The sequence below is a fragment of the Protopterus annectens genome, chromosome 9.part0 (genome assembly GCF_019279795.1).
Source record: "Protopterus annectens isolate FY-2018-M chromosome 9.part0, PAN1.0, whole genome shotgun sequence".
NCBI lineage: Eukaryota > Metazoa > Chordata > Ceratodontiformes > Protopteridae > Protopterus > Protopterus annectens.
The window spans coordinates 437384057-437407585 of record NC_056743.1 but is presented as its reverse complement, the minus strand read 5'-3'; the positions used below and the strand labels follow the sequence as shown (position 1 = coordinate 437407585).

Genomic DNA, 23529 nt, shown 5'->3' with positions numbered 1-23529 from the left:
CCCCGACTGCCTCTAGAGCCGAACAACCGGGCCCCCTTTCAGGAGCGCTGGTATGGCTGACCAGAGAACTGGCCTCTGTCACCCTGGTGCTGCACACCCCCTCTGCCACGTGGGCGGCGTCTTCCGTTATAACCACCTCCTCTGCCTCTACAGGAGGTTTCTCCAAGTGTGTCCTGAAAGGCTCCCTGTGCTTTTCGGAACCACATTTTCCCTCCCCTAGGGCCCTTGGGGTAGGGCCGAGTAGGGGTAGAAAAACGGACTCCAAAAGCAGAAAGGGTCTTGCCTTCCTGCTCACACCTGGTTAATGTTTCCTTTACTTTAGGCCCAAACAGTGATGAGCCATCAAATGGGGTGTTGATAAAGGAAGACTTAAAGGACTCCGCAAAGGAACAGAGATGCATCCAGGCTGGTCTCCGCAGAGCAATGCCTGAACTAGCGGCTCTACTCGAACCATCAGCTGCATAAGATACGAGATGCATGGACGAGTTCACAACTGAGTTTAGGGTAGCGAGCTGTGTGTTGACTGTGTTGACAACCCCTGCAGCTACCGTACGTTCAGCAATCACAGAGAAAAAGTTGCTGAACTAAACATGCGTTTCCCATATCTATCCATGATCCTAGAATCTCTGTTAAAAGGATGGATAGATGCGGATGTTTCAGAGACTTCCTTTTTGGTGGCTGCAGCTACCACCATGACATCAACAGGCACTCCTTTGGTCAAAAAGGCTTTGTCCACTGGGGCAGAGATGAACTTATTCGGCTTCCGAGGGACAGGTTCCATGATCTCCGGTGACTCCCACGCCTTATGAGAGATCAGTTCCATGAGCTCGTCGTAAGGCAGAGACACCCAAGAAGTGGAAGGTTGAGACCCGAAAGCCTTCAAGAGCACTGACTCGTCCTCAGTAGGGGTTTTGGACTGCCAATCGCCCCTCTGACTAAGGATCTCTAATATCTCCGCAAAGGAGATATCCTCAGAGGGGGATCGAGGGGACCCTTTTGACTCATACAAGTCCATGTCGGATGTCAAAGACTCCTGTGGGAGTCTAAGTGCCTCCTCTTGCACAGTCTCTTCCTGGGTACCTCCTCAGTGGGGAGATCTGGGGAAGTCTCAGAAGAGCAGGGGACGCCCTATGGGGTCATTTGAGGCTCGGGGTCTCTACGCTTAGGGGGACTGGTAGACGTAGAAGTGGACACAGGAGCTTGAGGGGAGAAGGAAGTCTGAACTGATGCCAACAATGTCTTATGAGACAGGACTCTCCTCATGGCATTGAAAGCACCATGGCTCCGATGAGAAGGGGTAGACAGATCCAGACGGACCGTCCGATCCTCCCGCACCAAAACCATGGGCTCCGAGTCCGAGGTAGGAGCCGAGCTCATCCGAGCTGAAGCCCAGAAAGGAAGAGTCAGCACCGACAAATCGGTCCGACTATCCTCCCCGGATCCGACAGGAGAGTGTCGGCTCCTAGCGTCCTCGGCACCAAGTAGATGGAACTGATAACACCGGTGCGAGTCTCTGTTCCATAGGTTCGACAACCATCGGTTCGGGCTCCTTTGGCTCTGAGAGTCCAGTACGGCTCAGAGGAGGAGTAGTCAAGTCCGGTTCAATGGTCTTTGGCTCCGACGAAGTGGTAGGGGCCGACAACAATTTAGCAAGTCCTGGTGCCCGTAGAAGCTTATGCACTAGCCAATCCATATCCATATCACAGAGGTTGACCAAAGACTTCAAGGAATGCACTGAAGGTGCTGAATGGAGCAGAGGAGATGAGGGAACCTCAGAGACCGGCTCCAAGACTGGGAGCTGGCTCCGAACCAAAGGGACACTCTGTTCTGAGGACTGTGGAACCAATGACCCTCTACCCTCTGATCTCTTTGCCTTCTTGGTTTGTTTAGAATCAGAAGATTTTGAAGAAGTGCTGGCTCTTTCCTGGCTACCCAACGCCTCAGAGAAAGTATGCTGCAGCAACCCCCTATTTATGAGTTTTCGCCTTCTCTCTAAGAGAACCGTAGATGAAAAAGAGTGGCAAATACTGCAGGAGACTTGGAGGTGTTTAGCCCCCAGACAGTAAACACACTGGACATGTCCGTCCGTGACGGACATTTTCTGTCCACAATCTGGACATTTCTTAAACTCCGATTTGGGGTGAGACTTTTCTCTCACATCCAACATATTATAAAGAGACACACCACAAAATTAACCTGTAAAGGTTAACTACAGGGCTAACCAAGCCCACACTAAAAAATATATTAATAACAAGTAAAAATTGTAAAACTAAATAGGGCTAAGAAAGGGGCCAACACTAAAAAAAACTAAGCCAACACAGGGCACTATCTCTACAATCTAACCTACTTTAAACTATTTTATTTTAACAAGAAACACACACACACTAAATAAGAATAATCTCTCAAAAAGAAGTAGAAGAAAGTTTTTTTTAAAACTTGCGATTTTTCAAAAATGGTCTGAGCTGACTGGATCACAGAGATCTTTCTTGCCGCGGAAAACTGGATCTGAGGTAATTCCAGCAGCGCATTGTGGGATAAGGGGCTTGGTCTCAAGCTACTGGCGGTTAAGCTTTGCTATCGGCCATGTCGGAGCCGAGGATCGGCTCTGAACCCATCAGTGAGAATAAATGGTGAGATTTAACAACTTCACATGAACAGTTTTTCAAGCACAATGTTTTAAGGAAGCTGAAACAGCAGACTCAAAAGAAGCCTTAGTCGATTTTTCAAGAACAAAATCGTGGTCCCAGAAAAACAAAATAGGCTTCCTGGGAGGCCTAATATGAAGGATCCTTTTTAGAAACTGACCTCAAACCTCGAGGCCAGAGGAAAATTCAAGGGCATACAAGCAGAAATTCCTGACTGGTGAGCTTTAAAAGAAGAATATGCCAACACAGCATAATGCAGATCACGCAAATAACTGAGCACCAGAGGAACTTCTGCAGACAGAGAAGCCTGATGGTGACAGAGGTACCAAAGACAAAATCTCTTCCACTTGAATGAATATGATTTCCTGGTACTGGGCTTCCTACCCTCCTGCATGATCCAAAGTACTTTCTCAGAAAAAAAAAAAGGTACCTAAAAGGGATCAAAACTCTATCATCCACAGTGTCATTTGAATAGTGGACAAGTGAGGCTGGATGAGAGTTCCTCGTCTTGTGTGAGAAGGTCCACCTGGTAAGGTAACTTGTGGTGATTGGCCCTGGCCAAGTTAGAAAGATGGGGGAAACGATGCTGTCTGGGCCAAAAGGGAGTCACCAACAAGATTTTGAGAGAGTCCTGCCTGATCTTGTGCAAGACTCTTTGAAGCAGAAGAAGGGGAGGGAAGGTGTACAGAAATACCTCCTTCCAGCCAAAAGATAGGGTGTCCACCTTCCAAGCCAGATGACTTGGGCCTCTGGAACAGAAAAGAGAAAGTTATTTGTTCAGAGGGTAGGCAAAAAAATCTACTTGAAGAATACTACACCAATGGACAATGTTCAGGAACACATCTCAGTGAAGCATCTATTTGTGAGCTTGTGTGCTGGACTTGGTCAAAGAGTTTGTCATTAGATTTTGCTCTGAGGGAATGCAGAGTGAAGTCACTTGACATGTGACAGCAAGATCCCAGACCTGAAAACTAGTCCGCAAAGAAAGTAGGACCTTGTGCTCCCTTGCTTGTTGACATACCATATCACTGTGGTCTTGTCTGTGAAAACGTTGGGAAGCCCATGATGAAAAAGGGTATGAAAAGCATGAAGAGGTAGAAGCCTTCATCTCCTTGGCACTGATGTTGCCTAACCTCTGATGAAGTGGCCAGAGACATAAACTTGAGAGAGCCAAAGAAAGCTTTCTACCCCCTTGTCTGAAGCATTTGTAAAGAGCTTGTGAAATGGGAATGGAGACTGGAAAGGAAGCCCTGGTTTGACAGAAAGCTGATGAATCCACCAATGAAGCTTGAAGAAGTCCAGGGGGAGGCAATGTTGAAGCCACATTAACTTGAGGTACCACTAAAGCTTTCTTATATGGAGTATGGTCAGAGGCAAATGGGAATGGTGGAAGCCATAGAACCAAGGACCCTGAGAAAGTCCATGGCCATGACTGAATCCAGGGGAAGAACAAACTGGAAAAAGACGATCAGAGATGAGGTCTTGTGGGTAGCAGAGATACCAGCATGGACATGGTCTGGATCCTTCAACCAAGGAAAACATGATCCTAAGAAAGAGTCAAGACTGACCTTTGAAAGTTTATGGTGAATCCCAGACTCTGCAACATGGAAGTAGTAAACTGGTCATCCTGAAGCAAATCCTCAGGAGATGAAGCCCGAATGAGCAGATTGTCCAGATAGGGAAAGATCTGAACCCATCTCATCCTACAAAAAGCAGTAACTGGCAGAAGGCATTTGGTGAATTCTGGCAAAACAAAAAAACTGAAAATGCAAAGAAGAAACAGAGAAATACTAACATTTCCTAAAAAGGGAAGGGTGGGGATATTAAGACAGGTATCTTTGAGATCCTGAGAGACCAGAAAGGCCTGGGGAAGAAGTGGAAATAAAGTTTAAAGAGGCAACATCTGAAAGGAGGGGACCTTGAAAAACGTGTTGAGCTGAGAAAGTTCAAGAACTGGTCTCCTGATGCCCTCCATCCTGGGAACCAGAAACATTCTAGAATAAAAACCCTCCCTCCCATTCTGGGCAGGGTGCACAGGCTGAATAATGCCCTGGGTCAAAAGAAAATGAGGCACCTCTGGGAAGAGGAAGCTGTCCTCTAGGAGGTTGGCAGATGCCTAGAAAGGGAGGAAGATATTCCCCAACCATTAAATACCTCTGGCAGAAAATGAACAGAACCCAAGAGTCTGTTGTAATCCTTAGGCAATTTGAAAAGGACAGAGAAAGATGAAGGGACAAGGGAAAATGGCTGAGGGAAAAGGAAATCAAAGTGTTAAATGGAACCTGGCTTTTCCTAAAAAGAAGGTTTCTGAGAAATGGGGTATGGTAGATTTAGCAGGAGGAACACATCGAGAACCTTTTTCACCCTTGGGTGGAATGTAAGACTGTCTGTGAAAAAAAGTGGATTTGGAAGGGTAAGTCCTCTGAAAATTATGGGTAGATTTAGCAGGAGGAACACTTCTAGAACCTTTTTCACCCTTGGGTGGAATGTAAGACTGTCCGTGAAAAAAAGCAGATTTGGAAGGGTAAGTCCTTTGAAAATTAGGAATAGGATAAACAAAAATATCTTTCAACTCCTGTAAGGCTTTGCACTTATCCTGGAGTTCTTTAAAAAGTTCAGTCAGCAGCAGCAGTACCAAAAAGATTTTTATTATACAAAAGGAGCATCCAATAATTTGGCTTTAATGTCATCAAGTAAAGCCTGAAGACAAAGTCAAGAGAAATGCCACATAACTGCACCAAATGCAGCATGTTTGAAGAAGCATCACCTACATCATAACTGCACTTAGAGTGGCAAGCAACTGCTTCTTTTCCTGCAGGACATCCACACAAAAAAATGTAGGAGGGTCAGACTCTTGGCGACAATAAGTGTAGTGGGGATCTCCTCCCTCACTAAAATCTGTGGCATTCCCCTGGAACCCTCGGATATAATCAGTCAAGGTTGCTCCTTAACGCCTGGAGTGGGCATTTGTAAAGCTTTCAAGGACGTGTGGTAAGACAGATCCATGCCGGCCTTGGACAGGGTAGCAGCAGAAGAACCCTAGGCTTGGACCATGTCACTCATTCCTCTCGAACACAGATGACAAGCAGGCAGGGTATTTTGTTTAGATTCTTTAACACATAGAAACAAATCTGGATGGATAGCAGCATCATAAAATATAAACTAACTGATTAACAGACAGACCTCACATACATACATTCCTACATCTCAACAGCTTACTACAAAATGGCAGTCAGACTTGCACATGCTCAGTATTTATTCACTTATGCAAGCCTTTGGATAGCTTCTTAAATGCACATACACACACATTGATCTACATCCTCCCTCTTAAAAAGACTGTCCTTGGCAAAAACAACGTTAGAGTTAGGTATGCATTATCATAATCATTACAAACAAACACAATGTTCATGTCCAAGCTGCAGTGTATTTGTTACATGGTCTGGAGATACGACCGGATCTCGTAACATAACAATCTGAAATTAATTTAGCAACAGGGACAGTCGTCGGTGAAAAACTCATGTCAGGAACTTTGTTCTGGATTCGTCACGTCAATGGGAATATTCTCTGGAACTTCCTGTGGAATTGGAACACTGGACAACTCAATCAGATAAAGAGTATTTCGCACAGGCTATGTGCTGTGGTATAGGCTCTGACACTAGTCTCAAATGTGCCTAAACTCTGCTCCTTGTGATTCCATAATGTACAATCTCGGCTTGGGCAAATATTCTTCACGACACCAATCCGATTATAACCTTTGGATGTCTGTATCCTTACCACTTCTCCATCTCATAACAGATTGAGCAGTTTGCTGATTTTATCGTAGTAAGACTTCTGGGTTAAACACTTCAACAGATTGTTTTTCACTGATCTGTTGTTCTTGCTACATGGAACCAACAATTGACAACTGATTGGTAATGTGCTTCTGGATTGTCTCAACAGAAGTCTCTTGAGCAGGTGAACCAAGATTTTTATCACAAGGAACATTTCTGAGATTCAAGAAAACATCACTATTGTCTTGTTTTGACTTCTCTTGTAACTGTTTTGTACTTTGAACTGCAAGTTTTGCCAAACCATTTGACTGAGGATACTCTGGGCTACTCGTGGCATGAGTAAAGTCCCACTCTTTGGCAAATCTTTTGAACTGTTGGCTTGTAAACTGCATGCCATTGTCAGAAATAACTTTGTGTGGACTAGTATTTGCTGCAAAATTACACTTCATCTTAGTAATGACAGTACTGGATGCTAGATTAGGAAGTAGGTCAGTCTTGAACCAGTTGGAGCAAGAGTCTATTAACAACACATAATGTTGACTATTCCACTCGAAAATGTCGGTGGCTACTGTTGACCAAGGTAGTTTAGGAATCTGGTTTAGCCGAAGTGGTTCTTTCTGTTGATGTGGTTTTGTACAATTACACACGGAACAAGATAACAGTGCTCTCTCAAAATCCTGTGACATAGAAGGCCAAAATACTGGTCCTCTGCTCTTTTGGTAGAGTTGGTTCCTGGGTGACCATAATGCAAGATAGCAATGCACTCTTGTTGCAAGGACTTTGGAACAAATATTTTTGGACCTTTCATAATGATACCTTTGTCAGACAAATTCTCATAGACAAAATCATAAGGTTGCATTTCTTGAGGTAAACTAGACTGCTTTGACTGCCAGCCTTGATCAACCACATCGAAGGCCGAGGGAGAGCCACTCTCTCTGGGATCCGAGAGCCGACCCTCACTCGGATCCGATGGATGAATCGGAGCCGGCACCGAGACCATCGGATCCGAAGGGCCAGTGTGCTCCGACCTGGATGGAGCCAAAGGCACACTAAACCCCTCAGATCCGAAGCTCAGAGCACGGCTCCGAGAGCTCGGATCCGACAAGGACGGATCCGGTAAACTCGAAGGAAGAGTCAGAGCCGAAGTACCAGATATTGTCGGCGCCGACCCACCCCCGGCTCCAACGCTGCCCGGCTCCGAGCGCTCCGAACCCGGGAAGCGGGTCGGAGAAGGAGCTATCGGGGCAAAGAAGGGTGTTGAGCTCCATCTGCATTTGGGCCTGGATGAACCTTCGCATCACCCGGTCCAAATCAGCTTCAGAAAGGCTACGCGTTGATCTCGACGAGCCCACTGAGGCTGGCCGGGAGTGCCGCCTCAATGACCTCGACAGAGATCGGGTCTCCTCCTCGTGTCCCGGTGAGAAGCATGGAGACCGAAGCCGAGACGGAGGAGACCTGGAAGCCGTGGAGGGAGAAGCCCGCTTAGCTGGAGGGGCCGAAGCGGAGGCCTCGGCACGCCGCTTGTGGTGCTTCTCCCTCCGTTTTTCTTTCCTGGCCTCCCTCTCCTCCGGCGCCGAAGCGGGAGATTGAGTCCCGGCCAGGGGGAGAGAGGCAGGACTGGCAGCCACCGAAGCCTGGGAGGAGGCCACAGAAGCACCGGAGGCCGAAGCCGAATCCGGGGGCATCAGTCCTGCCAGGATCAGCTTAGACCTCCGGTCCTTCAGTGCCCTGGGGTTGAACGCCGCACAGATAGCACATTCAGAGGAAAGGTGTTCAACCCCAAGGCACTGGACGCACCGAGTGTGGCCATCCGCCAGGGAGAGCTTATGGCCACACTCGGTGCACTTAGAGAATATTGGCTTTGGGGCCTCAGATATATTAAAGTAAAAGCTCACTCGGTAGGCCCCAACACACTAAACACACACACACTAACTACGACCAGAGAGGGGAGGAAGAAACTAGACTAATTTTAATCAAAATTTAACTGAACTAGTATAATCAAAAGGGAACCTAACACACACTAACACTCACTCAAATTTAACAAGTAATTTTTAAAAAAAAGAAGAGACTTATCTGGACAAAAAAAAACAAGGAGCTCGCAATCTAGCTGCTGTTCAGAAGCACGGCAAACTAGATCTGGGGTCCGTCAGGGTTGGCAGGGGATTATGGGTAAGGGGAGGAGCTAGGAGCTCGGATCTAAGCTTTGTAAAGTTGCCGGCTCGGATCCGTATCCCATAGGTTGCAGACCAAATTAAGTTAACTACTTCAGATCAAATATTTTTGGACCTTTCATAATGATACCTTTGTCAGACAAAATCTCATAGACAAAATCATAAGGTTGCATTTCTTGAGGTAAACTAAACTGCTTTGACTGCCAGCCTTGATTGATAAAAGTGGTTGAGCCTTTGTAAAACTGGATCTGTGGCTGTGTGTCTTCTCAGCTCATCAAGAAGTGTCGAAGAAAACTTTCTCACTTCCATGACTTCAAAATCAAGGTTCTCATTCTCACACTGTTCGGTGGTGCTTCTGGGCGATCTGGATAATGTATCAGCAAGATAAAGATGTTTGCTTTTCTTAAAGAAAAGAGTGAAATTATACTTTTCAGTCCCAACATCATGCCTTGCAATCTGGCTGGAGCTGAATGCACAGGCTTTCTCAAGACAGTGACTACAGGTTGGTGGTCTGTTTCAATCTGGATAGGTCTACCATAAATAAAATCCTGGAACTTCGAATATGCAAACAGAATTGCCAAAAGCTCTTTTTCGATCTGAGCAAACTGCATTTCAGTTTGGGTAAGAGATCACGATGCATAGGCAACTGGCTGACCCTCTTGCAGAATGACTGCACCAAGACCAAATTTCGAAGAATCACATGAGAGAGTAACTGGCTTGTGAACATCATAGCATCTCAGAGTTGGTGGGCTAGCAATCCTCTGTTTCAGGGAACCATTCTCGGCTCCACAAAGTCTGCTCTTCACTTTTTCCCTTAGAACTGATCTAGTTCTCATAATAAACACCCTATTCCCACTCTAAAGCCTGGCACTTGCTCACTAAAGCAATTATATAAGTCAGCACTAAAAAATTAAAAGCACTACACCCTCACAAACTCCCCTTGAGTACTTTGTTCCCCATTGGCCCTTTTTTTCAATTATAAAGGAATTCCCAATACTATTCTAGCATGTCCAAAGGTCAGTTGTCAATCTCCTCTCCGGTCCAGCTGGTGAATCTGGGAATCTTGAGGCAATGTTACAACTGCCTCATGTACACAGACAACCCTCTCCTCCTCCCAACAAATTCCAACACGTGAGAGATGCAACCATATAGCCAAACTGGAGGCTAAGCTCTCTCAACTCAGTACTGGCGTAACCAGTCAGGAGGAGAAGGAAACCACACTCACTACAATTACAGTCTCACAGACCTACCACGACAGCAAACCAAACACAAACACACAAAAACATACTCGGAGGCTCTAAATAAAAATCTGCCTAAGCAGCAGAGACCTCCAAAGCAGACACCCAAGCAACTGCTACCCCAAAACAAGACACGTGTAACACATAGCTCACAAAGCCAGTGTGCCAAACAGTCACAGCCCTTAAGGCTGAACAACACACCTGATACACTTGTAATAGGTGACTCTATCATCAGGCACACTGATGTCCCGCTCACCAGGCTGAACAAGGAGAAGGTCACGGTGAGCTGCTTGTCGGGCGCTAGGATCCGCCACATAACACAAGCACTCAGGTCACTCCAAGGCAAGTACAAATATGACTCAGTCATTGTCCATGCTGGTGTGAATGACCTGAGATGTACCTCCCTGGACTACATGAAAAGAGACATAGAGGAGCTCTCTGAGCATATAGCCCAGGCCGTCATGACCCTGACCTTGAGTAGCATCTTACCCTCACCAAGAATGATGCCACAATATGAAGACAAGATGATCAATTTCAACAACTGGCTTAAGTATTGGTGTCATTGTGAGCCTGGTATGACATGCTCGACAAGCCACGATGCTTCGCTAGGGACGGCTTGCACCTGTCACCCCTGTGCTTTCGGATATTGGCAAAGGCTCTTGCCACCCCCATAGTGCCTTTTTTAGGCAAGGCTCAAAAGACAAACCCACCTCCATAGGTATCACAAGGGATAAGAAACTAAGAGTAATGCTACTCAACGCCAGAAGTCTAAACCTCAAGATGCACACACTCTAAACTCTCCTTAGCATGGAGAACATCGATATCTGTGCAGTAACAGAAACCTGGTTCAAGGCTCCCGAGAGCACCCCAGCACTACCAGGTTATACCTCATACCATGTTTTTTGGCCCCAAAACTTGAAAAGGAGGGGGAGTATCAATATTCGTCAAAGATACCCACACCTCCAGGTTGGTGGCACAGCACGAAGCATCAGAGACTATCCATGTGCAACTAACAGTGGGTAAAACTGCCTTCCAGTTTATAGCCTGCTACAGACCACCCTCCCAAACCCAGGAACCCCACTTGGCCTTCCTGAGAACACTGGAAAATATGAAGGTCTCTCCAAACACCATTATATTGGGCGACTTCAACTACCCTAACATAGACTGGAAGCATTACTCTAGCTCCAACACCCTAGCCCAAAGGTTCCTAGAATTTACAAACTCAAACGCTATGGAACAACTTGTTGCCACTCCCACAAGAGGGGAAAACATGCTGGACCTGATCATCACCAACATGGGGACTCTATGCTCCAGACCAGAAGTGTATCCCTCACTGGTAAGATCAGATCATAAACTAATCTCACTAGATATTCACATCCCAACCCCAGCCCCTGCCCAGAAAACCACAGTGAAAAACTTCTCTAAAGCAAATTTCACACTCCTCAAAACCGAGGTGGAATCCTTCAAAGCCTCCGGGCCTGTGGAAAATACGGCCCAGACCGCAGAATCCTTTATAAACGCATTCTATGAACACCTTCAGGAATGTATGGATCATGCAATCTCAAATCAAACCAAGACCCAATCCTCCAAAGTTAGGCGTTCTGTCTGGTGGACCCCAGCCATAAACAAACTATACAATAGAAGGAAGAAGCTACTACATGATAGAGCAAAATCCCAAAAAGGGAAGGCATCTCTGATCAGTATTAGCAAAAAAACTACGGGCACTCATAAAATCATCTAAGGCCAGCTTCGAGAGAAAAATTGCACAGGACACTAAGGATAATCACAAGGCTTTCTTTAGTTATGTTAGGAACCTGGGTGGGAATTCCCAGATATGCTCAGAATTAGTCCAAAATGACAAAAAATACACCAAACCCACAGACATTGCCAACATCCTAGCTGACAGGTTCAGTGCAAACTTCTCCCCCCCTTCCTCACCAAAAGGGCAAATATCTATCCCAGCAGAGTGCTGCCCCCCCTGACATCTCAGATGCTTAGGTAAGAGCCGCCCTCTCCAAAGCAAAAAACACAGCATCAATGGGACCGGACGGTGTCCCGGACTGCGTCCTACATGAACTCCAAAAAGAACTAAACCCAAACATAAAACTACTGTTCAATCTCAGCCTTACTACAGGATATGTATCCAAAGAGTGGCGTACAGCAACAGTGGTCCCTCTCCACAAAGGTGGTGCCTCAACGGATCCTGGAAACTATCGCCCCATAAGCTTGACTAGCTTGGTCTGCAAAGCTATGGAAAGGATCATCATGGACCTCATAAATAAAGATATTGAGGACCTACAGACACTGGATCCTACCTAGTTCGGCTTTGTTAAGGGCAGATCCTGCCTCTTAAACCTGGTCGATTTCTTTGAAACAGTCACCAAGGCCATTGATGAGGGGAAGGTGGTCCACACAGCCTACCTGGAACTTGCAAAAGCCTTCGATACAATACCCCACTCAGGCATTATAAATAAGCTCACCAGCTTAAATATAAACCCCTATGTCACTAGATGGGTTGCAAACTGGCTCAAGGACAGAACCCACATGGTTAGAATTGCTGGAGCCATGTCAGACTCCAAAGCAGTTACAAGTGGCATCCCACAAGGCTCAGTCCTGGGACCTCTCTTGTTCGGTATATATTTCTCAGAGGTACAAGCTAACATGGAAGGACTGTGGCTGACCAAGTTCGCAGACTCTCCAGCTGACACAAGCATCCTACAAAAGGGCCTCATAGAAACAGACAACTGGTGCCAGAGCCATGGCCTCAAGCTAAACGACAAAAAGTATATAGTCATCCCCTTTGGCAAAAACAAAGTTCCCACAAATTACCACATAGGTGGTAATCCATTAAGTACAGAAGAAGTAATTAGGGACCTGGGGACCCAAGTTGATAGCAATCTCTCATTTGACAACCACGTGGCCAAGTGGTTAGAAAAACATTTTATAAGGCCCACCTAATCATGAAGGGATTCACATCTAGATCGGGGAGGTCATCGTGCCTCTTTACTCATCCCTCATCAGGCCCATAATTGAGTACAATGCCCCTTTTGGGATGTACCTTACCAGACATCTGCAGCAACTGGAAAGACCCCAAAAGTACCTCACCAAGAGGATCAAAGGGCTCAAACAGATGCCATATGCTGCCCGGTTAAAGAAACTCCAGCTATACTCAGTGGCATACCGCCTGCTCAGAGGCGATCTGTGCCTGACGTATAAAGCCATGTCCAACCCGGAATTAATGGACATGCTGCACCTCAGAAAATCCAAATCCCATCGAGCTACGCGCTTTAGTGACTTGAACCTCAGCACTGAAATAAATAGGACATGCTGGAGGGACAGATTCATAACCCAGAGGCTCCCTTCACTCTGGAATAAAATCCCAGTCCAGGTTAGGCAGAGTCCCTCACTGACTCTCTTCAAGAGGAATCTTGATGAGTGGATGGCAGATAGTCGGTTTACCCTGGGTATCACTTATGTGTCACTGTTAGAGGCACAGTATACTAACCTCAAAAAAGGGCATAACAAAATTCATTTAAAATGGGTGGCGAAAGCCAAACACACTCTGGCTAGGCTTATAAATGCCCTAGGGCAGATAGCCTAGTATGAACCTATGAACCTAAATGCTCTTTGGTATTGCTCTAATGATCTGAAGAAGTGCTGGTTTTATAACGTGAAAGCGCTTATCGGATCCATTTTTACAAATAAATATTTTTACTGTGTGAAGCTGTGGTGTTCCTGCCAATTTTTATGCTTTGGATTTTCAGGGTTTATTTGGCAGTTACATTTATCAGTGGCTGGGACTTGGTTCTTGTGTTTGTCTTGGTGCTGCTCTAACCAAGACCAGGATACATATTTACGTTGGCTCTCTAAGCAGTGCTAACAGTTGGCTTAAGTCTGGAATGAACTTGCCTAGATAGTTAAGCATGCCAAGAAAACGCTGCATAGCTTGAACATTGTCTGAAGCTGGCATCTCAATAATGGCTGTTTGTTTTGAAGGGTCTGGTCGTAGGCCTGAACTAGTAAATAAATGACCAACATAACCTCTTGTATCCTGAATTTGCATTTCTGCGGACTGAGTTTAAAATTCACTTGATGTACCCTTTCCAGAACTTTTCTGAGGTTTCTGTCATGCTCAGCCTCACCATTACCATCTTCTAGTATGTCACCTACTATAATAGCACAAGGATACCCAGAAAAAAGTTGCTCCATTGCACGCTGAAAGACTTCACTTGCAGAAGTTATCCGAAATGGCATTCTCAAAAACCTGTACCTGCCAAATGGAGTACTGAACACGGTGAGCAATGATGACTTCTTGTCAAGTTGAATTTACCAAAATGAACTCCCTACTCAAAACCAACACCCAACTTCTCCCCAGCCAAAGTACTAATCTGTATATTAAAACTTAACAACCATAAAACATTTGCATAATTGCTCTGTATATTCCTGCAGGAAACAACATACCAATATTAGAAAACATACTTGCCTGGACTTCACAAAACATAGATAATGAAATAATCATCTTAGGTGTTGTAAACATTGATTGGCTAGACATTGCCCACAACAATCCCTCAAAAAACATAAACCTTTACAACTTCTCCCAACTAACTGAAGACATCACCAGACATTACAAAAATAACATTTGGGGCTCCACAATACACTGGCTATTAGTGTCCCACCCTAACAATATCATCACTGCAGGCATACTACCCAATACCATTAGCAACCACCACCCATCATATATCCTACTCAAAAACACCCCAACCCCAGGGCAACACCAATACAAATCAACCAGAAATTTGACTAAGTTCCAACCATCCATATTTAGTGAAACCTTAGCTAAACTACATTGGGAATCCCTCATATCCCTGCCACTTAACGAGGTTGTTGAGTTCTTTAACACAACATTCCTAGACATCCTAAATAGGCAAGCAGTCACCTGCCAAAAACGAATAAAACATAACCATTCAAGCTGGCTCTCAAAATCCACCAAAGAAGTCATGTCCACAAGGAATAAAATCCGGAAATCATGGCAGAAAAACAAAGACCCTACAACTCTAATACAATACGAATAAGTCCGTAACCAGGCAAAATGTCTAATAACCAATGATAAAAAAGCCCACTGCCTCCACTTATAAAGCCAACATAAAAATAATCCCAAAAATTCTGGTCCTCCATTAACCATCTATTACATCCAGGTTCTCAAAGCAACCCATCCCCTGACCCACACAAAACCTCTAACGAACTTGCCACCCTCTTCAATTCCTTCTTCACTGACACCATAGCTAACCTAACCACCACCTTTCCTTATGGTTAACACCACCAGCATCAAGACAGCTAATGACCAAACTATCCCAGAAAACAATCCTATACACAACTCTAACCTAAAATTCTCCCCATACCCATTGTAACAGCAAAAAAAACTTTTACTTAAGCTTAAACCCTGTACTCTAGCCCCTATACCTTGTACAGGGAGCATACATATGACATACAATGCCTGTACTAAAGGCTTTGGTATACTGGCCAGACTTTGGGCTATCCATGGCAGGAGATTCTGTATGTTATTAAGAGTGCAACAGTGATATGGAAGGACATCTGAAAGAGTTCTTTTGGGGAAATAAAATGGAGAGAATCCACTGGAGAAAATGTTATTGTTTAAGGAAAAAAGGAGGTATGAGGAGTTCAGATCCTGAAGGATATTTCAGGGCATATAGCTTAGATTACTACATGCAATTCAAATGAAAATTATATACCCTGAAATGGAAAATTAAACTGCTATCCCAACAGAATAGGGAATGTGCAGGGCAAGTGAAGTAGTTCCGGTGAATAATAGAAAATACTAAAAATGAGTCAAGAGCTAAGAAGCACCTTGGAGAAAATACTAGGAAGTTTCTAAAAAAAATAAGTGAAACCACAGCAGAGCCATACACTTCCAATTGGATATAATATAAGCAAAGTAAAAGACAAGTGAAAAGAGCTTTAGCTACACAGAGATGAAGCTATAAAAATCTGAGATTTTGAGATCACCTGATAAAAGAGGAAAAGATAAAAACATGGAAGGAGATAAAGACTGAATTTAATTTGCCTTACAGTATTCATATGAATTATATAAGATTATGTTCAGAATTAGGGGAAGGATTGGAAAACCATATACTGGTACCAATATATTTCATTCTAGAAGCAAGGTTAGGGATCGTAGCACAGACAAGTGCAATAAATAGAGCACACAGTGGCTGTTCAGAAATAAAGAACATGGGGATATCAAAGCACGAAAAAATTGGAACAGACTAGGTTAATACCTTTTAAGAAGACGACTGGAAACCAAAAGCACTAACACCTAAATATGCAGCTAACTTTTTTTTTCAATAAACATCTTTATTAAATGATCCCATGTGACATAGACAATCTTACATTTATATAAATGAAAAACAAACAACACTGACACCACTGTAGTTGAGAACATTATACATCACTTATCATTCCAGTCATTGTCAGCTAAGCATTATATGGCTCAATCAAATCCTGCCTCTTAAACCTCGTTCCTTGTCTGCATATATTGTTCCCACAATTCCCATTTTTTCTATGTAGTTTGTTCCATCCCTTTTCTGAATATCTCAATTCCAGTTGTTTTATCTCTGTTACTATATTCACTACTTCTCATAAAGTTGGTCTTGACTGATTTCCATTTTCTAGTAATTGCTTTTTTGGCAGCCACCATAATTAGACTAAGCAAAGCTTTACTATATCTAGGCAATTCCGATTCTGTATCATAGCTCAAAAAAAATCATCTCCCCAGTCAATCCAATCATCTCATCCAGCACCTCTATCAGAGCAGTTCACAGGGAATCCCTAAAGCCAGTTAAGCTCCCAAAAAATAATTTCCCATCCACCTCTTAACTGCCCATCACACCTCCAACATTTGCTATCCACCTGAGGAAATATTCTTTGGAGTTTATTTGGGGTATAAAAATATGTATACACTTCCAGGCAAAGATCCTAAATCTTCTAGACTTTGTTACATATTTAGGAGATATACATATATCCACCATTGTCTCTTTGTGAATTGCTTATTCAATCTCTCTTCCTAATCCTTTCTAAGCTCTGCTGAATGATTCTTATAATTATCGTGCAATATTTTATATGCTCTACTAATTATTCGTTTTTTAATGACAGCTTCTGTTCTAGATTCTATTAAAAACTCTACTCTACCAGTACTGGTCTTTCATTTAGAACTCCCTATTTCTTTCACTTCGTCTATACTCTGATATCAATCCTTGATAGGGAATGCAATCTCTAACCTGCAGTCCAAATAAATTCTTGGCATCTTCCCATTCTATTACCTTGCCCTTTCTAGTTATTTGCTCCCAATACCTTGATTCCATTGCAAGTTTTCTCCAACAAATTCCAGCCCCCTCTTGCCTATTATCTGTATCCCTGACCACAGTCATCCTTATCGGCAGAATCTCTTTTCTCCATTCTTGTGCTGGTTTCATTATTAGAATACTCCCTGCTATTTTACAAATATAATACTTTATATGATTTTTTTTTGTTTTCCTTAAGAGTCTGCATCCAAAATTCCAATATGTCCTTATTTCTTGAGTTTCCCTCCTGTATCATCATCATTCCTTTCCACTTTGAAATATAGTTTTCTGCCTGTGCTATGTATAAGAGCTTTAACTGTGTTGCTCTACAATACCCCCTCAAATTAGGTAATCCTAGTCTGCCTTGTTCTATTGGAAGAATCAGCTTATCCCACTTGACACTTACTGTCTTCTATTCCCAGATAAAATCATTCAGCTCTTTTTTAATTGCTATCCACAGCTTCTCCTCTCCTCTGGTTGATAAAAATATGCCTGACCTGTGTATAAGACTAAAGGGACTAAAAACATTTTAAGTGCTTGCATCTTAGTATCCATATCCACACAACAAAGCTTCCAATTTCACAGCGTTTGTATTATCTTCTGTTTAGTCTCTTCCCACATATCCTTAGCTGCCACAACAGACTAATTGCTAATCCATACTCCTAAATATTTAATTTTATCATGTCCCAATAAATATGGATATTGTTGGACCAATTTGTGTGTGGGTACATAATTTGCCGCTATTGCATTTGTTTTAGCCTCATTCATTTTGTATCATGAGAAGATGTGAAACTGTCTTAAAATGTTCCACAACACTGTAATGTCCCTTTCTGGTTTTGTCACGTATAAAATAATATCATCTGCAGACACAGCCAGGTTTTCTTGAGTACCATACCAAACACATCCTTGAATTTCTGAGTCCCTTATTTTCTTTGCCAGTGGTTCTAAATATAATGCAAACAACAAATGGGAAAGCGGACAACCCTGCCTGGTTCCTCTACTCAAACAGAAGTTATCAGGGAGGAGCCCACCCACTTTAATTTTCGCCCTCATCTATACTCCTAATCAACCTTATAATTGTATCAGGAAAACAAATGCTTCCATTGCCCCCTCATGAAGTCCCAGTCTAGTCTATCAAATGCTTTCTCTGCATCAAGATCTACCAACAACACTGGTATTTTCTTACATTCTGCTTCCCTCTGGATCACCAATGTTCTGTTAATATTGTCAAATGTTGCCTCCCCTCCACAAAACCACACTGATCCATATCTATCGATTTAGGTATCACTTTTGCCATTCCTTTAGCCATTATAGACATAAACACTTTATAACCATCTTTTAGTATTGAAATGGACTTGTATGAAGATGGATCCGAGAGATCTTTACCCTCTTTAGATATTATCATTACCACTGCCAAATATGCAGCTAAAGCGAGGAAATATAGGATGTTTACATGGATACTTTTGCAAGTTTGACAGAATGCTGAAAATTTTCCCTGGGGCTTACAGGACATGTAAAAATGATGAAGGGATAGAAGGTACATGGGAACATATCTTATGAGATTGTAAGGAGGTTTAAAGATATACAATAGAGCTGGGACACGTAACATGAAATGGGGGGGGGGCATTATTGATATAACCAACAGAATGATCCTTTTAATCTGAGTTAGGTTACATAAACCAGCACATGTGAGAGCATTGCTTCTAGCAATAGTAGCAACAAAAATCTGTTATAAGAAAACGGAGGTAAACAAAAAGGCCAAACATAAAGTTTAAACAATAATGAAAGAAATAGGATGTGGAACAGAAAAGCACAGGACATGAAAACAAGTAAAGTGATAATTAAAAATAGAGTCTCTGGGACAGTATACAATAAGGAAGGAAAATAGACTGAGATAGTACAGTTGTATAAGTAAACTTATCATAACAGCAGATGTTGGAATGATCACTGCTGCAGTAGCCTAAGCTATATAAGTCGCATCCTGCACAGGATATAACAGCCGGCCAACTTCCAAAGCTTCAGACCATTTTCCACGTGCCCAAAACATTAGTCAGCTCAAATTGTGCTGACTAAAACAAAGGTTTTGGCTGCAAGCCCTTCAGAGCAGAACAATATGACAAACACATACAAGTGCCTTGTATCATATCACCATTGCACAAGGCACAGCGAGGGGTCAGTAACAATTATAAATCATGAGGCTGTAGAACCTATTGTAAAGAAACCAAAAACTGGGTAGATACTTGTTGATGTTAAAATGAAAACAGTTTGAGTTAATGCCTTGTATCATTGTTGGGAAAGGTAAAAATGAGTATGTTGATTAGGAGAATATCAAAAAATGGACAATATGTATGAAAACATTCCATCCGTTCCATCCATCCTTTTTTCTAAGGACCTAGATAATGGCATTGGATATATGTTGTTTGATAAACTATGAGTTTAATAAAAATGGTGATCATATAAAAAAATGGACAGCTAGTGTGGAAGTCAGCAGGATATTTGGCTATCACAGTCACATTTCCCTTTTTCCTGACACAAAAATCACAAATTCTATAATAAATGAAAAAAGAATTCCTACTGAGATACTCAGCTTGGAAAAACTGTTTGTAATGCTGACAGATGTCTCCATAGATTAATGTGAGTACAAAGTTCTGAAAATGTTGAGGAAGTGCTCACCTCTTATACTAGCAAGCTTGTATGTGCATAAGGTGGATTTACAACTTAGGGAAGGAAGGAGAGCTTTAGACGGCTGACCGGACAAATGGTATCTAAGAGGCAGCAGTGATCTAATGAAGAACATATAATGCATTTCCCACTACAAAAAGAGAAGCAAACCATTAAATAACCAAATATTTAACCAGACAAACACACACATTACAAGAAAAATAGACTTAACACTTCATCATGCATTTCCAGCAACATGATTGCCAATTCCAACACCTTTGCCTCCAGCCCATTTCAATAGTCTGGTACAGACATTCCAGTAATACATAAACACAAACTTACTGAAGGATGAATTCAAGTGATGTGCAAAGTCTGCACATCTTTACAAGTAAACTCCTATCTTCCCCTTACAAATGAACTCCTTTGCAATTTTCTAGATCAGAAACTATAGAAGAATCTCACCTCGCCTGTAACTCCCACATACTGTAGCAATGTATCTACGATCTATTTTCTTGACTGTTTTCAAAACAATTTTCTGAGGAAAGAAAAAGGCATTTAGATACTGATGCATTTGTCTCTTGACTAAAAATCTTCTGAAGGGCAATACTACCTAATGTAGATACCATACCTCCATCTTTTCCAGTTCGTCTCGAGGTATGCGCTGCTCAAACTCTTCAAAATATCTAGGAAAATTTGAAGAAGCAGAGTGGTGAATGTGGATATATTTTATAACATTACACCAATATGCTACAGCTGCATGAAAGCAGACGTATAAACCAAATTCAAATGGTCTTATGAGAAGGGTGTACTGTCAATTTCAGCAGTTCTTGTTCAGTTTATATAAAATTTTGTGAGAGAGCCAATGCCAGCTATGGTAATGCATGTGAAAAATTATGGAGAGAATGGAATCACAGATGTAGAGATAATGCAACACTGAAAAAACTGTAAGGACCTCACCATCGATTTATATAAGAAAAAATATTTTGCTTGCATGTATAGTCCTGATTAACAGGTTCAATAGTATATTTTCTAAATACTGAGCGTTAACAGAGCTATGCACATTTGTTAAATTGTTGATCAAAAGACACCTTAAAGATGGTTTGACTGCATATCAAAGCCTACTGATGACTGTTGCTATGACGGGTATTTCAAAAGGTGGCATGGGGGAGTTGCTTTAGGATCTGCCAAGTCACGAACACTAGCTGATTTCTAATGTATCTGAAAGCAAACCATTAGAGCTAAAAGAACTCATACGCAGGTCATACCCAGGAGTAAGGGTCACCATAACCTCAGCTAAGGTGAATGCATCCATCAATCATCACAGACAGACAACGAAAACGAAGGAAAAAAAAAACAAATGCCCCTTGTGGTCACACAGTTTGTCACCTGAAGTTTTACAGAATGCAGGACTAAGGCTGCCAAGACAGTTTTTCTTTTAATCATTTTATATTGCAACTTACTGCACTGGTAGACCACCAACTTGCAGAACTTCCTACTAACTTAAAATGCAGAGTAAAACTGGTTGCCTTTCTTGTATGTCCAAGTGCAATAATCTGAGCAGACTGGTAACATCACACAGATAATATAACAAACATCTGCTTTTTTCAGAGACCCTCACTTACGATCTAATACCACAAATGTCAAAAATGTGAGAGATGCTGTTTCAACAATAATGTGAGAACAGGCCTGCATAAGTAAAAGTTTTGGCTAAAATCCTGACTATGGTCAGGCAACCTGAATTTCAAAGAGTGGTTCAGCACATGCAGACAAGATGGATGTGAAGGACAGAGGAGACAGAGGAGAGAGGCAGTCACGCCTGAGGCACAGCAACATATGGTCTGATTTCCATAGCGGTTACTGGGGAAACAACTAAGTGGTGTGACTACCCTGAGGGTGAGTGGAGTGTCCTGCTGATGTCAGCCCTTTTTGGAAGTCGGGGATGGTTCAGGACTGATGTTCACTCTACAGCCCACCCTTGAAATATTCCTGGCACTGTGAAGGGGTGGGGAGAAAATATGTAAACATAATCCCACAGCAGTAGTAAAACTATTCCAAGATGCCTCAAAATCTCCTTACTGGACCCAATTCATACTTGGAGCAAGTCTGGGGGAGGTGGGAGGGATTGGTAGACCTGGTAATCAAGGACAGGCACTGAAGGTCAGCTATGATGTAGCCAAAATAAATTAATTTGCAAACAGGAATGAAATAAGGAAAAGGAACTCCACATATCATGGTTTACATGCAAGACAGAAGTTAAAGCTGTGTAACTGGAAAAAAAAACATTTCCCTACCATATTTTTTCAGACTAAACATTAAAATATCTTGAAAATCGACAAGATGCACCTCAAAAATGTCATTTTTGGGGACTAACATGCAATGCATTGTCATGTAGTTTTGTCCTATTCTCTTATGAACTTTGCTAATGAATGTAAGAAAAAAATTGAAGCGGTCTCAAGTGACGAAGAGGAATTTTTGTACAACTACTGCTACTATTCAGTTTCTTTCAGGTGTACAGAATATGCTACTTGACTCGACCCAGTTCATCTGGTGGCAGCATAATCCTAGTGCTTCATGCACGTGGCACTCTTGCATATAGTGTTACAGCTTAATCCATCTTTACTATAGCACTCTTAGTTTCTACAAATCACATAACAAATCACCCAGATGTAAACACAAAAAATATATATATATATATATATATATATATATATATATATATATACAAATACACACAAAATGTGTGTATGTATATTCATGTGTGCGTGTGCATCTGTATGCATATAGATAAACAGATAACATATACATACATATATGTTGTGTCTTTCGGCTTTTCCCAGTTAGGGGTCGCCACAGCGGAACTCCGATCCGCTAATGATTGGCAGTAGATTTTTACATGTCGAGTTGCCAGCTCTGACGCACAACCTTCAACGAAGGTACGCACATTCACGCATGTCTCCACACAGAAGACGCTTTAGCTGAGAATCGAACAGGGCAATGTCTTACTGCGAGGCGACAACGCTACCGCAGCACCACCACCGCAGATATACACACATATATATATATATATATATATATATATATATATTTTTTTTACCAAGTAGGTGGTTCAAGTACCCTTTTCACTTATGACCCATACATAAAGCAGTACAAATACAGCATCTACAGATGTACAAGTTAGACAAGAAATAGAAAGAATAATTTATACAAACTAAGTACATCCTTGGATAAGCAGATCTGATGCAAAAAAATAAATAAATATATTAAAGATACAGTAAGTGGGGGTCTATAAAATGCACCACTGTTTAACTCCATTCAGTATACTCTACTGATGTACTATTTAATACAAGAATTCCACAGAAAACTGCAAGAACAGATAAGTATAGAGCAATCATGCTTTACCTCTTACTGAATTTAAAATAGTTTTTGAAACAACAAAATACAGCACTGACAGTGCCTGGCTTTGTGGTACAAAGGTATGAAGCCTCAAGTATGATCTAGATGACCTGATTAGTGGCTCAAGTGATGAAGGAGCTGGCAGTGGCAAGCGGTAATGGGAATAAGCAACCAACATTGGCATACCCATCGGGAGAAAGCTATATGGTTCAGCTCACTGCAATGGGCACACCTACTGAATTGAGACATATAGAGGGTATAAGGCACTAAAAAAGCCAAGGATGTGTTCAGTC

The 23529-nt window shown here is 42.5% G+C and overlaps 1 protein-coding gene across 2 annotated transcripts in view; it reads right to left on the bottom strand.

The window, feature by feature from the left end:
* POLB (DNA polymerase beta) overlaps positions 1–23529 on the bottom strand; it is a 3382694-nt gene that overhangs the window by 1891697 nt on the left and 1467468 nt on the right. For both annotated transcript variants that reach the window (XM_044082977.1, XM_044082976.1), the window contains exons 8-9: positions 20472–20526; positions 20306–20378 (exon numbers count right to left, since the gene is read on the bottom strand). In XM_044082977.1, coding sequence (XP_043938912.1) covers positions 20306–20378; positions 20472–20526 — 128 coding nt within the window. The remainder of the gene's footprint in view (positions 1–20305; positions 20379–20471; positions 20527–23529) is intronic.